Below are 16,637 nucleotides of genomic sequence, written 5' to 3' on the forward strand. Positions count from 1 at the left end.
GGACTGCACTGGGTCTCTGCAGGGGTTCTCCATCTACCCCTGGAGGAGGGAGGGCAGGGCCTGAAGTGTCTCCGCACTCAGGTCCATGTCTTCCGCCTCCAGGCCCTGCAGAGGCTCCTTTATGGTGCAGGTAGTCCGGCGTGGAGCGTACTGGCGCACACCTTCCTGCGCCACTTCCGAGGGCTCCAATATGACCGGCAGCTCCTTTATCTCTATCCGACGGGTCTTCCGCGAGACCTCTCCAGGCTGCCGGTCTTCTACCAGGACCTCCTCCGGACCTGGAAACTGTTCACAGCGACCAGGTCCGTGGTGGCCTCCGTGGGGGAAGATCTCCTCGCGGAGCCCCTGCTACACAACCCCCAGCTCCGTGTGCAGGTGGCGGAGTCCCACTCGGTGCGCCAGAGGTTGGTCCTGGCGGAAGTTACGAGGGTCGGAGACCTCCTGGACTACGACCGGGAAGACTGGCTGGATCCCCTGACGCTCACTCAGCGCATGGGGCTCTCCAGACCTTGTACTCCCCTACGCGTACTTCAGGAGGTGAGGGCTGCTTTGCCGCCCGCTGCTTGGGTTTACCTCGACTGGGTCCTAAGAGAGGGCGCGCCCACCCACCCTCCACCCCAGGCCCTCTGGACCTTTTCATTGGGCCCCTGCCCCGTGGACTCAACCGACCCCCCCCCACCCCCGCTTCACCGTGAGCGGGCTACGCGATCTGCAGCCGGTCTGGTTCCAGACCGCACCAAGGAAACATCTATACGCGCTCATGCTCCACACCCCTCACATCCTCACCCTCGCGTCTCGCCCTGACACAAAGTGGCGGGACCTCCTGCCACCTCTAGAGGGTGAGGAGCCCTGGTGGGCCAGCCTATATTCCACCTTAGTCCTGAGGCCCGCCAGGGATATCAGTTGGCAGCTCCTTCATGGGGCCGTGAGCACGGGCGTGTACTTGGCGTGGTTCACCCCAATCCCGGACACCTGCCCCTTTTGCAGCGTGAGGGAAACCTTGGCGGACATCTACCTGGAGTGCGCCAGGCTGCAGCCCCTATTCTGGCTCCTCACGAATATTCTGTTAAGATTTTGGATGCATTTTTCCCCTCACCTCCTTATCTATGCACTCCCTGTCCGTGGCCCCACTAAGTCGCGGGACCTCCTGGTCAGCCTCCTCCTGGCCCTGGCTAAAGTGGCCATCTATAAAACCAGGGTGAGGAGGTTGGCCAATGGAGTCTCCTACGACTGTGGGGCCTATTTCCGATCCTCTGTCCGTTCACGCCTCCAGGCAGAGTTCCTCTGGGCGGCGTCCACTGACTCCCTTGACGCCTTTGAGGAGCAGTGGGCGCTGTCTGGGGTCCTCTGCTCGGTGTCCCCGTCCGGTTCCCTTCGTTTGACCCTTTGACCGCACTCCTGTCCCTGTTGTTCATTAGTTGTCCCCCGTAATTATTTGGTTTTCCAGGTCCTGTGGACCCCCGCCTTAGGCTGGGGGGGATCCTTTAGCAGTGGGCGGGCTTCGCCCAATCCCAATAAGGCCAATCAAGAAGCTACTAGAATCAATTAAAGCAGGCTAATCAGGGCACCTGGGTTTTAAAAAGGAGCTCACTTCAGTTTGTGGTGTGCGTGTGAGGAGCTGGGAGCAAGAGGCACTAGGAGCTGAGAGTGAGAACGTGGACTGTTGGAGGACTGAGATGTACAAGCATTATCAGACACCAGGAGGAAGGTCCTACGGTGAGGATAAAGAAGGTGTTGGGAGGAGGCCATGGGGAAGTAGCCTAGGGAGGTGTAGCTGTCACACAGCTGTTCCAGGAGGCACACTAGACAGCTGCATTCCACAGGGCCCTGGGCTGGAACCCGGAGTAGAGGGCGGGCCTGGGTTCCCCCCAAATCCTCTCAGCTCCTGGTCAGACACAGGAGGAGTCAACCTGGACTGTGAATTCAGAAAAACGTCCAAGCTGAGGGCTGCCACGAAGCTCCAAGGCGAGCAAATCCGCCAATAAGTGCAAGACCCACCAAGGTAGAGCAGGAACTTTGTCACAATATATATTTATGGAATACAAATCACTATGGCTAAGCACTGATAAATATTCTCTATCAAATATTCTCTACTCGTTGAGTGATTTAAATGGGACCACTTGTGGAGTTAAAGTACTGCTAAGTGTAAGGACATAAAAATATGACCTATAATAGGATACTAAAGCATAACTTGCGCTTCATAATTCTATTTATCTCCAAACTCAGTTGAACATAACTGTTTTATTGTCTACACCAGTGCACTTTATTTTTGAAAAGAGCCTTCATGCTGTATTTGTAATACCTATTTGTAGGATTCTAGAAACTGCAAATACTTGCTTTTGTGGACAAAACAGTTCATAAAATTACAAATCTGTGCAGATAGAGGCAATTGTGTAGTATTGATGAATACAATAAAGACTGTTCCTGTATACGTGTGAGGTAAGCAAATATACATGCAGATGTCAGGAAATTAAAAAAATTATATGCTCTCAAAATGGTTAACCATGGGCTGGATTCCATGCTCACGGACCTATATTTATTACTAGGCTTTGCTTTAGGAGGTATTTTAAAAACAGACTTCTTTGAAACTGGTGAGAGACTGTTGAAAGAACTAAGAGGGGAGTTTTCTTTGCATCCACTCATTCCAGATCTCCCTCCCATTTGTTTGTAAACAGTAGTGACAAAACAATTTCTGGGCATGGGAGAGATCTGTAAGCTCTTTCTCTACCCGCCCTTACATCATCATACAGACACACACTTTTATCTGCTTGATAGTTGTGGTCCTGAACCCATCCTTGCTCCTCTACTTTTCCGCCTATAGAATATTAGACAAAAGTTATTGTGTGTCCGCAGTTTAATAGGTTCAGCCTAAAGGTTAGATCAACTGAGATGCCAAGTGTTTGAGCTCCCATTGCTCTTCAGGGGTACAGACATTGGGAGTTGTGGGTGCTCAGCATGTTGCAAGATTGGGCCTAAATTATAGGAAATAAATCCATATGGTTTGGAACCTTAAAAAGGCACCTGAATTACAATAACACACAAAATAATGATTTAAAAAAAAGTCTCACCCTTCTTCTAATTAGAGTCCTTTTCACAGAAATTCAGGATTACAGAAATGCAGAAGTTTTGAGGAAACAGCTTAGTTCACAGAAGTGAAAGTTCAGATGCAGAAGGCTATCTCAACTTTGAGTAAGAAACCAGTGACTGCAGCACTGGAGTGTCATGGAAGAGTGCAAGGCTGTGAAGATGGGATACATCTAAACTGCAGTTGTAACATTAGGAAGGGAGGGAGAGAGAGAGAGGATGTGTTTCTACTATAAGTAGAGCTGTAGTGTAGCCATAACTTATGTTGACTTAGGCTATGTCGCTCAGGGGTGTAAATTAGCTACCTATCCTGAGCTACATAACTTATGCTGACTTAAGTGCCAGTGTGGACAGCGCTATGTTGGGGAGAGAGCTTCTCCAGCTGACATACCTACTGCTGCTCATGGGGGCTGGAATAATTAAGCCAACGAGAGAGCTCTCTCCCATCCACTTAAAGCGTCTACACTAAGATTCAGGGCAAGTCTACACTACAAAATTAAGTAGACCTAAGTTACATTGACGAATAGCCACCACAGTAATTGAATTGGTTTATATGTCCACACTATGCTCCTTGGGTTGGCAGTGCATATCCTCACCAGGAGCGCTTGCACTGATTTAACTGCCAGTGTGGGGCATCGTGGGATGGTTTCTGAATGGCAGCAAGTCAATGTAAGCAACACAGTGTCTGCACTGACATTGTGTCAACCTAACTACATAGATTTAAGCACGACACCTTTCGCGGAGGTGGAGTTAGTAAGTATAATGGGCAAGCAACATCGGTGGGAGCTACATTTTAATGGAAACACTTACAGAGTTAGGTCAGTGTAAGACAGTTTACATCAGGGATTCTCAAACTGGGGGTCGGGACCCCTCAGCAGGTTGTGAGGTTATTACATGGGGGGTCGCGAGCTGTCAACCTCTGCTCCAAACTCCGCTTTGCCTCCAGCATTTATAATGGTGTTAAATATATAAAAAAGTGTCTTTAATTTATAAGGGGGTGTCGCACTCAAAGGCTTGCTATGTGAAAGGGGTCACCAGTAAAAAAGTTTGAGAGCCACTGGTTTACATAAACCAACTTTGTAGTATAGACCAGGCCTCAGTTCCTTTCTTTAGGAATGGGTACTGTACTTAAGAGGGGAATTCAGTAATCTCACTGCAGTGACCCCTTTATTCATATCATGAATTGGAATTTCACACTGCTAGTCTACTAGGGCGGAAGCACTGGAAATCTGCATTAATTATTAGGCTCTTCTTCCTGAGACATAGGGATTAGTTTTCTGAAGAGCTTCAAAGAATTAAAGGCCATGGGGAAGGCTTCAAAGAGTGAATTCAAATTGTCTTTACATCATCAAGTGTGTGTGTGTATGGGGGGAGTTCTTATGCGTTTGTCATTCTGTTTTTCTCAGTCAGTAGAAACAGGTAAATGTGTCTTACAACTGGGAGGACTGATCTGTTTATTAGACGCTAAGCTATATAAAAGTATTTGTTCAACTGTCACAAAACAATTACTGCACCAAATACATGAAATCACTTGTATGGAAACAAGGCTTGTTTAAACAATCATATATTCGGTGAATCAGAACTTGATATTCGTGTCTCTGAAATGCAGCCATGTCTGGGCATAAACCTAGAAGCCATTCTGTTACAGCAATACCACATGTTCATTTGCCCTCCTTAAAAGAATTACAGAATAAGAGAATAGCAACTTCAGGTAAAACTATAGGAGGAATTATAGATAGGCAGAACAGAACTACTTAAATTGGCATTTGGCAAAGATGCCTAAATGTTGCAAAAAGCTCTACTAAATGGATACTTTTATGACATAGGCATCTGCTAATCATTCATTAGTCTTGCCAACCATTCAATATCAGAACTGGAAGGGACCTGTTCTGAAGTGCATGTTGGCTTCCAAAATTGGAAAGTGGAACCATTAAATGGATGCAAGTGGTTAGACAGCTACCTGGAAGCAGATTGAGTTTAAATGCTAAACAAGCCTCTGGCAAAAGGAACAATATTTTATTTTTGAGTACAGTATTCATATTTTCTAAACAGATTGGGAGAAAATAAACTATCATCGTGTTTAATGGGGAAAAAATGAAGATGCTTGTGTGATGAAGTGGGATTTGTCTGTAATATTTTTATGAATCATGTGCATGCCTCAGTACTTTGCATTGCTACCCAATGGGTGCAAAAGGGTTAAAGCTGCTCTTGGAGCAGAGTAAGAGACATGGGGTGTTTGTGTCACATAGCTGTCTGGGGTAGAATGAATGGATCTTTAAAGGATGGGCTGAAACTGACCATATCAATAGAGAATCTGAAAAGACAAGAGGAACCCCAATGGGCAGGATATTCATAGCAACAAACAACCCAGGGGAAGGAGATTCTCCCCCACCTCCATCAGGGAAGCAGAGCACAGCCCCCAGCCTGAGAACAAAGGAGAAAGGTGTCAGGTGGCTGGGTTAAGGGCTGCCCTTTGGTGAGACACAGAGTTAGAGCCAGGAAGGGATTCCATGGGAGCTTCACTGGGTGGAAGGCTGGCTTGGCGAGAATGCGCTATGCTAACCTAACGACTTCCAGATGCTATGTTCTGGTTCACTAATAAATCCTAATGTTTTGAAAAAGCTGCCTGGTGTCATTGCAAATACTTCCTGCAGTGCAAGGGTTCCTGTACAGCATACAAGTCTCTGATCAAGAGTCTATCTCGGCTGAACTTGGTGAGCAGATCTCATGGTGTGATGCAGGAGCCCAGAGGTTCAGTCTCAGAGGCATTGAGGCCACATGACCTGCCCTTAAGGTAGTGTGGAACCCCTTGAGAGTCTGCCACTCAGAAAGGGTTCCTCCAAGGGAATGTCAGCAAGTTAAAGCTCTGCTCTGTTTTCCTATTCATTAAACGTAAAATATTGAGATTTTGAAAAAAGCTCAGTCACTGTTTTGTAGTACTGGCTATAGTATTCTTTAAAACAATTGCTTGGTGTTTAAGAAAACAAGCCATATTACCACATGCTAAACTAACTAGGTTTTACAGTTGGTTTAATTTCAATAGATTTTTAGTGATCTCAGTCCTTGAGATGGAGGATTGTAATTCAAAGGTAAATTTGAAACTTGTTTAAATGAATGTTTGAGCAAACTGTCTGTCTATTTAAAAATAGCTTGGAGCACTAAAATCGAAACTTGAATTGTTTAAGTCAGGAAACACAAATATATGGTTCCTGTATCAATAATTGATTAGCATCAGATGTGTATATATGAAATAATCATTACATGTACTTAAACATTAGTATATGTGCACATATTTTGTTGTACTGTACATAGTAATGTTGACTTTACATATAAATAATGTAGGATGAATCCCTGATGCTATTTGAATTGTATGTTTGACTTTTTCCTTATTTCTTTGCAGTTGCAATCTAAAACCTTAGAATTTCACTCATGTAGTCTTCGTATTTAAAATTTTTTGTATCAACTACTCTTTTTGCAAAGAGACAGTATTATAGTGAATAGACATTACAGTAAAGTAAGACTACAGCTTCATAAGACTGCTTCCTACAAAAATAAAATAAGCACATGAGGGACAAGGAAGAAGTTATGGAAAAGTTTAATCTGTTCCTGGTTTATCGTAGACTGTTGGCTGAGGAGGCACAATATGTAGGAAAACAGTCTATTCACAATCCTTCTGGCATATATTGGTTGCATACAGATCCCTAGTATCCTCTATAAGCATTTCACTATTGATTCAAGAGAACTATTGATTCAACTGGACTATCCTGAAAATTTCACTTCAGATATACCTTTTCTTTTAACCAATTGCTTTTTGCCTTTTATATCTGAGAAAGGTTTAAAACTGGTTTAAAACTACTGTATCCCCTTCAGAAGTCTTATTTGTCTTGCGTAACCCTAAATTTCACCTCACTTAAAAATGACTTGCTTGCAAAATCAGACATAAAAATACAAAAGTGTCAAAGCACACTATTACTTGAAAAATTACTTGCTTTTTCATTTTTACCTTACAATTATAAAATAAAACAATTGGAATATAAATATTGTATTTACATTTGTGTATAGTATATAGACCAGTATAAAGTCATTGTTGGTACAAAATTTTAGTTTGTACTGACTTCACTAGTGCTTTCTATGTATCCTGTTGTAAAACTAGGCAAACATCTAGATGAGTTGATGTACCCTCTGGAAGACCCCTGGTTGAGAACCACCTGCTTAAATATTGTTTTATTTCTTACAAGCCTGTATATGTAAGAGTAACAACACAGTACAAAAACCCACACCAAGAACATAATGTGTAATTTCTCAAAGCCGGAAATGGAAAAGAAATCACATCAGTAAGCAAACCAAGGGAATAGGAATATTTATGCATTCTAGTTTATAAGTATCTGTATGTATCCATCACATGCATATCATCATTCTTTGGGACCAAGTTTAAGTTACTTCCTCTGGTATTAAAATTCTAAGCTTAATCGTTAAGTTATAAGATTACCATGATTTAGGATGGTAAGGCCCTAGTTATGTGGTGATCAAGTTTTATTTGATCCTGTCTTAGATTTAGTTGAAATTGTAATCTAATTTGATTTTTGTGATAGAAGATCTTCACTCAAATTGAAGATTGTCCCAGATAACTCAGTAATGAGATGATGATTTGTGTGTGTGTGGAGGTATTGCACCTGGCAAGACATCCCTTCCATCTAAATCTTTCTGGACCTAGTTGGTCTGGTGACCATTCTCCCAAGCCACTTCACTCTATAGTGGGTGTGGAGTATACGGAAGCACATACGGAGCTCAAACTTCAAAATTTACAGTGGCCTGTACCCATTAGGCATCCAGACCAAGGGGTTCCTTTCAAATTGGTCATTAAATATTTTGAGTGATGTGAGGCAGTTGGGAGTAGAAGAAAATGGACTTAATATGTATTTTTAAAAATTTCTATAATGTATTCAAATGTGTTTTGATATTTACATACATTCAGCTGCTGTGGGCCTGAGTCAACACAGTACTTCAATTTTACACTGGTATAATTCCATTGAAATCAATGGAGTTACATTAGCGTAGAAGTGGACCAGATCCAATATCTGCACAGAACACAGTGAAGACATTTCTTAAAAGGAAAGCCCCACCCAATCCATTATAAGAGAGGGACAGCAACTAGAGGGATGAAGGGATGAGAGGTATTGTTTTGTCTTACAGTGCAGAACAGTTATTTTGGTATGTTGCCATCCAGATACATACCCACGTGTATGTTCATCTGGATAATACTCTTGTTGGATTCTTAGGTCCCATTCTGCAATTAGCTGAGTGTCGACAAGCCTTGTGGTCCATATGGAGCCCCACTGTTGTCTCTCACTACTACATGGTCAGGCTCCAGAGCCACCCATTCTGCAATTGTACCTTTGTGCAGGAGAGAGAGGAGCCTTGCCCTGCCCACTGTACAATGCTGAGACATCCAGTAGGTTCTTCAGAAAAACTAAGGAAGACCACATTTCACAGTTCTGATATTTCTAAGGCTGTGGGGAAGGGAACAAAACCAAACCCCTTTCAAAGCACTTTATCCATCATGAAACAGCGCAAAAGAAAAGGAAAAAAAGGGGGGGGGAATCCCTCCCACTCCTTTGCAATTGCCGTTAAAATATCCATTAGATGTAACAAAGAAGATTACAAACAACAACAAAAAATGATTATGGATGCCCTCTGTGCAAAGCATGGGCTATTTTTTTGTTTATTTCTAGCATTTATTTTATGAATCCCATTTTTTGTTTGCATGCTGCTGAGGCACAAGTATTGTCCAAATGGTTATGGATATTTTATTTTTGGCATTTAGCAAACTGTATGTGTTACGAGGGTGGGACAAAGGAAGTGTTTTATCAGCTTTACTTTTATGATAAGAGAAGAAGTACTTGTGGCACCCTAGAGACTAACAAATATATTTGAGCATAAGCTTTCATGAGCTATAGCTCACTTCATCGGATGCATGCAGTGGAAAATACAGTGTGGAGATTTTATATACACAGAGAACATGAAACAATGGGTGTTACCATACACACTGTAACGAGAGTGATCAGGTAAGGTGAGCTATTACCAGCAGGAGAGGGAAAGAAAACAAAACAAAAAAAAAACCTTTTGTAGTGATAATCAAGGTGGGCCATTTCCAGCAGTTGACAAGAACGTGTGAGGAACGGTGGGGGGGGGGGGAATAAACCTGGGGAAATAGTTTTACTTTGTGTAATGACACATCCACTCCCAGTCTTTATTCAAGCCTAATGTAATGGTGTCCAGTTTTGAAATTAATTCCAATTCAGCAGTCTCTCATTGGAGTCTGTTTTTGAAGGTTTTTTTTGTTGAAGAAATGCCACTTTTAGGTCTGTAATCGAGTGACCAGAGAGATTGAAGTGTTCTCCAACTGGTTATTGAATGTTCTAATTCCTGACGTCTGATTTGTGTCCATTTATTCTTTAACGTAGAGACTGTCTGGTTTGGCCAGTGTACATGGCAGAGGGGCATTGCTGGCACATGATGGCATATATCACATTGGTAGATGTGCGGGTGAACAAGCCTGTAATAGTGTGGCTGATGTGATTAGGCCTATGATGGTGTCCCCTGAATAGATATGTGGACACAGTTGGCAATGGGCTTTGTTGCAAGGATAGGTTCCTGGGTTAGTGTTTTTGTTGTGTGGTTGCTGGTAAGTATTTGCTTCAGGTTGGGGGGCTGTCTGTAAGCAAGGACTGGCCTGTCTCCCAAGATCTATGAGAATGATGGGTCATCCTTCAGGATAGGTTGTAGATCCTTGATGATGATAAGGAGAATTAAAATAGTTAATAACAAGGAACAGATTTAGTGCTCTGTTCCAAAGGGTGTTTTAATAAAACATAACATTGGAGAACTCTGGACATAAAATTAAAATGATAATTAAATTATAGGCCATCTCAGTTGTGTTTGTGCACACAAATATTAGAGAATATTTAAACTTTTTACGGGGGTATTGGACTTTTGGTTTCTTTCCCTCAAAAATGGTATGAAAGACTGCATTACAAAGTAGACGAATGCTGGAGGATGTGTAAATGAGAGATTTTCACAGTAGTACTTTTTTAAAAAAAAACTTTTTCAGCATCGGGTTTATTATGATGTGCCTTTGATGGTTTAATTTTAATTAGATCTTCTGGGATACATTGCATATTATTGCCTAATATGCTATAATCCAAAGATACACTTTTTCAAATCTTAAGTATCATAAAAGTATTACTACTTGCTAGAGCCAAAGGAAAAAAGCCTGCACAAGCATTACTTGATGTGGCATGATGTCTGTTCAATTGAAATGGGCAGTATCAGATGAGTAGCTGGGTTAGGAAACTCAGTTTTTTGTTATCTTAGCCAATGTTAGTATACCCAGTAATACACGTCAGCAGCTTGAAGAGAAGTTTTAATAGCCATAGTAACAACAAATAATAATAAATGAAGACTAGAAATATAAAACTCAACAAAACCCCACCATAGTTTCTGTGAGCTTAGATAACTAGTAGGAAAACAGGCCTGGTATTAGTTGGATGAGCTTCCTAAATGGTGCTGGAGGGATACCATAGCTGTCTCCTGACGCTCTCCATCCAGCTTGTTTACTTGTGGTGTTTTCCTCTCTGCATCTGATCTGTTTACAGAATATGTATTCTGAAATGGAATGCATACTCTTCACACTTTGAGAGAAAAGGTATCTACATCTCAGAAACTGCCACTATTGTGGACACCATTGTTGGCATTAGGAACAGAGAGGAGAATGATCGAATAAATAATTATGGAGACTCAATTGACCTCTTACACTAAGAGGTAGATCTCTTCAGAGGAAAGTTGAGACACATTGGTGGAGCAGCATTGGTAGTTTTTTTCCATGCTGTCTGTATGTATGTTTTGGATAAAAAGGTTTCCAGAGCTTTCAGTTCTTTACCTTTCATGAATTTGCTAAAGGTTCTGTGGCTTTATTATCCTTTTAACAGAACATTATAGGAAAGGGCAACAATACTACTAGAATGTTGAAGATTTGATTGTCTTAAAATGAACTGCATGTGTCTATGCATGGCCACTGTATAAGATTAAGGAAAGTTTCTTAAAGTGGAGGTGGCTGTTAAATAAAAGTAACGTATTTTGAATCAAATTAGCATAATGTTTTTAGTGATGGCCAGAAGCAGCTGAAGCAGAGCTTTTTCCAAACTGTTTCTGAATATGCTGGACAGCACAGGTCCCAGTAGAGATCCTTAAGGAACCCTGCTATTTACTGCTGTCTATTGTGAAAACTGTCCATTTATTCTTACCCTTGTTTCCTATCTTTTAATCAGTTACTGATCTATGAGAGGACCTTCCCTGTTATCCCATGACTGCTTACTTTGCAAAAGAGCCTTTGGTGAGGGACCTTGTCAAAGGCTTTCTGAAAGTCTTGGTACACTATATCAACTGGATCACTCATGTCCACATGCTTGTTGATTCCCCTCAAAGAATTCTAATAAGTTGGGGAGGCATGATTTTCCTTTACGAAAGCCATGTTGATGCTCCCTGACCTATTGTGTTCATCTGTGTGTCTGATCATTCTGTTCTTTACTCTGGTTTCAACCAGTTTGCTCAGTACTGAAGTTAGGCTTACCAGGCTGTAATTGCCAGGATTTGCCTCTGGAGCCTTTTTTTTAAAAAAATCAGCATTACATTCACTACCCTCCAAATCATCTGGTACAGAGGCTGATTTAAGCGATAGGTTACATACCACAGTTGTTAGTTCAGCAATTTCATATTAGAGTTTCTTCAGAACTCTTGGATGAATGCCATCTGGTTCTGTTGACTTATTACTGTTCATTGTATCAGTTTGTTCCAATACCTCCTCTATTGACACCTCAATTTGGGATGGTTACTCAGATTTGTCACCTAAGAAGAATGGCTCTCCTCCACAGCCTCTGCTGTGAAGACTGATGCAGATAATTTATCTTCTCTGAGATGGCCTCATGTTCCCAGATTGCTCCTTTAACACCTAGATCCGTCAAGTGACCCAACTAACTGTTTGGCAGCCTCCCTGTTTCTGATGGACTTAAACATGTTTTTGCTCTTAGTTTTTGTGTTTTTCCCTAGTTGCTTTGAAATTCTTTCTTGGCCTGCCTGCCTTATGCTTTTGATTTGCCAGAGTTTATGCTCCTTTCTATACATCGCACACTAAGATTTCGCTTCTAGTTTTTAAAGGATGCCCTTTTCCCACTAGCCATCTCTTTTACTCTGCTGTTCAGTCACAGTGTCTTGTTTATTTTTGGTCTTCTTATGTTGTTTTTTTTTTTTTTTTAAATTTGGGATATACATTTTGTTTGAACCTCTATTATGGTGTTTTAAATAGTTTCCATGCATCTTACAGGCATTTCAGTCTTATGGCTAACCCTTTTAATTTTCATTTAACTAGCCTCCTCATTTTTGTAATGTTCCCGTTTTTGAAGGTAAATGCTGCTGTGGTGGGTTTCTTTGGCATTTTCCCCTCTACAATGATGTTAAATTTCGTTATGTTATGGTCAACTATTACCGAGTGGTTCAGCTATATTTTCTTCTTGGACCAGATCCTGTGCTCCACTTCGGACTAAATCAAGATTTGCCTCTCCCTGTGTGTGTGTTCAAGCTGTTCCACAAAGCAGCCATTTAAGGGTCTAATAATTTTATCTCTGCATCCCTTCCTGGGGTGACACATACCCAGTCAATATAAGGATATAATGAAATCCCCCATCATTATTGGGTTTTTTCTGCCTTTGTATCCTCTCTAATTTCCCTGAGCATTTCATGCTCCGTCACCATCCTGGCCAGGTGGTCGGTAAAATATTCCTAGCGCTATACTTTTATTGTTCAAGCATGGAATTTCTGTCCATAGAGATACTGTGATAGTTTGCTTCGGTTAAGATTTTTGTTTTATTTGATGCTATGCTTTCTTTCACATATAGTGCCACTCCTCCACTAGTGTGACCTTACTGTGTATTTCTGTATATTTGGTACCCTGGTATTATGGTGTCCCCTTGATGTTCCTTATCCCATCAAGTTTCCACAAGGCCTATTATTTCAATATCCTAATTTAATGCCAGGCACTCTAATTCACCCATCTTTAGTATTTAGACTCCTAGTATTTGTATGTAAGCGTTTGGTCAAGATTCAGTGGCTTGACTTCATGTGTTATACCTAAATGGGACTCTTACTTTTGACTGTTCCTCACTAGCTCCTACTTCTACTTAACCAAGTTATTTTCTGTCCTCTGTAGTAAGATATTGAGTCTCCCTTTAATATATTCGTCAGTTGGGGTTGGTTTTGCTTTGAGCAGGGGGTTGGACTAGATGACCTCCTGAGGTCTCTTCCAACCTTAATCTTCTGTGATTCTGTGATCCCTGAGGGATGTCTCCGCCTGAACTGTGGGCTCCTCTGTAGCTGTTGGCTGTCCCCCAGCTTGGGATGAAATTCCCTCCCCACTAGGCTTATCTACTTCCCATATAATTCTTCTGCAGAGTCCAGGAGTTCTGTCAGCTCTCCTGATGTGCCTTCTGCTCCCTGACTTGTGCACTCTTTTTTTGCACATTGGGCTCCGGGCTGCCTTTGACCACAGAAGCCCTGGAGAAGGGTGGTATTATCTGAATGCCATAGTACCTGCCTGATCTGCTAAAATTCTGAATGATTTCTGGGAAGTGAGGTGGAGGGAGGAAGTGCAGGGTAAGAAAAATTGTGGGAGGTGAAAGAATATCCTCAATATTGGGTTCAGTGCCTGAAAATGTTGATGCTTATCAGAGTCAAATCTCCTGAGGTTTGACCAAGGTTAACTATACTGCAAAAATCCTTCGTGTATTAGAAGTTGCCCCCCCCCCCCCCAAAAAAAAAAAAAAAGGTTTTCATATTCAGCAATCCAGAAAGCGGCAGCGATACCGCTTCTAGCCCTTCTCATCTTCAGTTACAAGTCCAAAAGCCAGCCAAATGGTTTCTCCATATATTACAACAGACATTTAGATTAGGGAAAAAATAGATAAACCATAATAATGGAAAACACAGGTACAGAAGCAGACAGTTTCATATGACAGGGAAATTCAAATGGACTGTTCTTGCTCCAGAACATAGCAAAGGCTGCTAGTTAAGCTGGTTTGGGATTCACATAAGGGTAAATCATACCTTGACTCAGTGGTTTCCAAAAGCCTTCAGTGTGGCTGAACTGATTTAGTGGGGGCATGAGGGGAAGGGGAAGGAAGCAGGCTGCCTGCTGGAAGCTCATGCAGGAATGGTGGCTCTTCCAGAGCTCCCTGCGTTCTAGCATAGCCAAAGAGGGGTAAGGTGAATATGCAGCTCTGGCCGACAAACCCTGTCGAGGAGGCAGCTGCATCAGCCACAGAGACTACTCTAGGCTTGAGGGTGTAGTCATGGCCATGGACAGACTTCTAGAGAAGGACTTTTTTCTCCCAGTGAGCACCCTGCATGGACCCCGCATATACTTGCTATGTATAGGCTTTAGGGCTTGACCCACAGTGCGACACTAGAAACAACAAAAGAAAAACTATTAATACACTAAGGCCCCAGTCTTGTGAAGGCTTAACATGTGTCCTTTTACATGCCTGAATAGTGCCATTGAGTGGGACCATTCATGAACCTGAAGTGACACAGGTGTTTAAGTCTCTGTCGGATGAGAGCCTAATGTGGCAGTTTTTTCTAATCTTGTTTATGTTGCAGAAGTCTCTCAGTTTGTAAAACCATGACAATAAATAAATCAGTAATTGTGGTGGATTCCTTATACACCTGATCAGGCAAACCTAAAATAAATATTGCAAATAAATTGCATTCAGCATAAGGTCTAATGTCTCTGTTTTATGTCCCACAGAAGCACCTTGTGCTACTCCACTGATCTGTAGCTTTGGAAGGCCTGTTGATCTAGAAAAAGATGACTACCAGAAGGTTGTATGCAACAATGAACATTGTCCCTACAGCGCCTGGATGCACCTTCAATGTTTTTATGAGTGGGAAAGCAGCATTCTTGTTCAGTTTAACTGCATTGGCAGAGCAAGGAGTTGGAACGAAAAGCAGTGTCGTCAAAACATGTGGACAAAAAAGGGATATGATCTCGCTTTTCGCTTTTGCTCCTGCCGATGTGGGCAGGGTCACTTAAAGAAAGACACGGACTGGTACCAAGTGAAGCGAATGCAGGATGAGAAGAAGAAAAAGTCTGTGTCAGAGAAGAGTTCAGGCAGGTCCATGGCAGAGTCTGTGGAAGATGCTAAAAAGTGCAGGCCTGTCAACAAGCCACAAAAAGGTTTCAATCATGATATTCAGCGAAGACATTCGATGGACAGGCAGAACTCTCAAGAGAAAGGCATAATTAGTGGGAGCTATGCAGTTCGTTCTCCCTGTGGCTCTCCTGGCCAGTCCCCTCCTACAGGCTACTCTATTCTTGCCCCCGCACATTTTAGCGGCCCTCGTTCTTCACGATACTTAGGAGAATTTTTAAAGAATGCCATTCACTTAGAACCTCATAAAAAGAACATGACTGGTGGTGGCATGTTCAGGAATGCCCATTTTGATTACGGGGCATCTGGATTGCAAGTGCATAGATCAGGACATTTTGATGCCCCTGTGCAATTTTTGAGAAGGCTTGACCTATCTGAGCTACTTACTCATATACCGAGGCATAAATTGAATACTTTCCATGTACGGATGGAAGATGATGCCCAAGTGGGTCAAGGGGAGGACCTACGGAAATTTATTCTTGCAGCACTTAGTGCCAGCCATAGGAATGTTGTAAACTGTGCGCTGTGCCACAGGGCACTGCCCGTATTTGAACAGTTTCCACTAGTGGATGGAACCCTGTTTCTTAGTCCATCGAGACACGATGAAATTGAATATGATGTTCCCTGTCACCTTCAAGGTACAGGTTGTCTTATCAGTTGTGTTGGGTCTCTTTAAAATGATTGAACTGCTTTTTGTGCATTTCATTTTAGATTTTCATCCCCATGCAGCAAGTGCTTTTGTAAAGCCTAAATTCATTTCCAGTTTATCATTGGGTCAAATCGAAGTAATAAAGTTTGGTATAAGTATGCTCATTAAACAGGGATATGTTGTATAGGCTGGGAGGTGTAAACGTTGACATACCTTGCTATTAGTTCTACAACAAAGGGACTTTCCTTCGGGGTTCCAGGCACAGCATGTAATGGTTTTCCAGTCACTCTGTGTTGCACTGCACGTGCACTGCCTTATTTGCTGAGAGTTTTACAGTAAGTCATGCATTGTCTCAAAATTAAATTTCCTGTTGCAGCCTAGATTAGGGGCTGAAATTAGATATCTACCAGAGGAGCCGGTCATGCCACTTTGTGGCTGGATAGCTTGCTGGGGGCCAGTTTGGTTTAAATTTAAAAAAAATAAAATAAAAAGCCCAACAACCAGTAAGTTATTTTGTGGTGAGAAAGAGGGTGATGGGCTAGCATAATATGCAGGACTAAGAAGGCTATGCCTTGCTACCTCTAACTGCGCGCACGATCTAGGGAATTGACCAAAGAAGGGGGGGCAACAATCTGTGCAAGACAAGT

General features: G+C 42.3%; 1 protein-coding gene across 2 annotated transcripts in view; it reads left to right on the forward strand.

Moving 5' to 3' along the window:
* The window catches only part of HECA (hdc homolog, cell cycle regulator), a 40,649-nt gene that overhangs the window by 15,751 nt on the left and 8,261 nt on the right, over window positions 1–16,637 (forward strand). For both annotated transcript variants that reach the window (XR_012667680.1, XM_075126780.1), the window contains exon 2: window positions 14,939–15,979. Coding sequence is in view for 1 of the 2 variants with exons in the window: in XM_075126780.1 (XP_074982881.1) it covers window positions 14,939–15,979 (1,041 nt within the window). In the remaining variant the exon portion in view is untranslated. The remainder of the gene's footprint in view (window positions 1–14,938; window positions 15,980–16,637) is intronic.

Source organism: Caretta caretta, chromosome 3 (genome assembly GCF_965140235.1).
Source record: "Caretta caretta isolate rCarCar2 chromosome 3, rCarCar1.hap1, whole genome shotgun sequence".
In the NCBI taxonomy this organism is placed as follows: Eukaryota; Metazoa; Chordata; order Testudines; family Cheloniidae; genus Caretta; species Caretta caretta.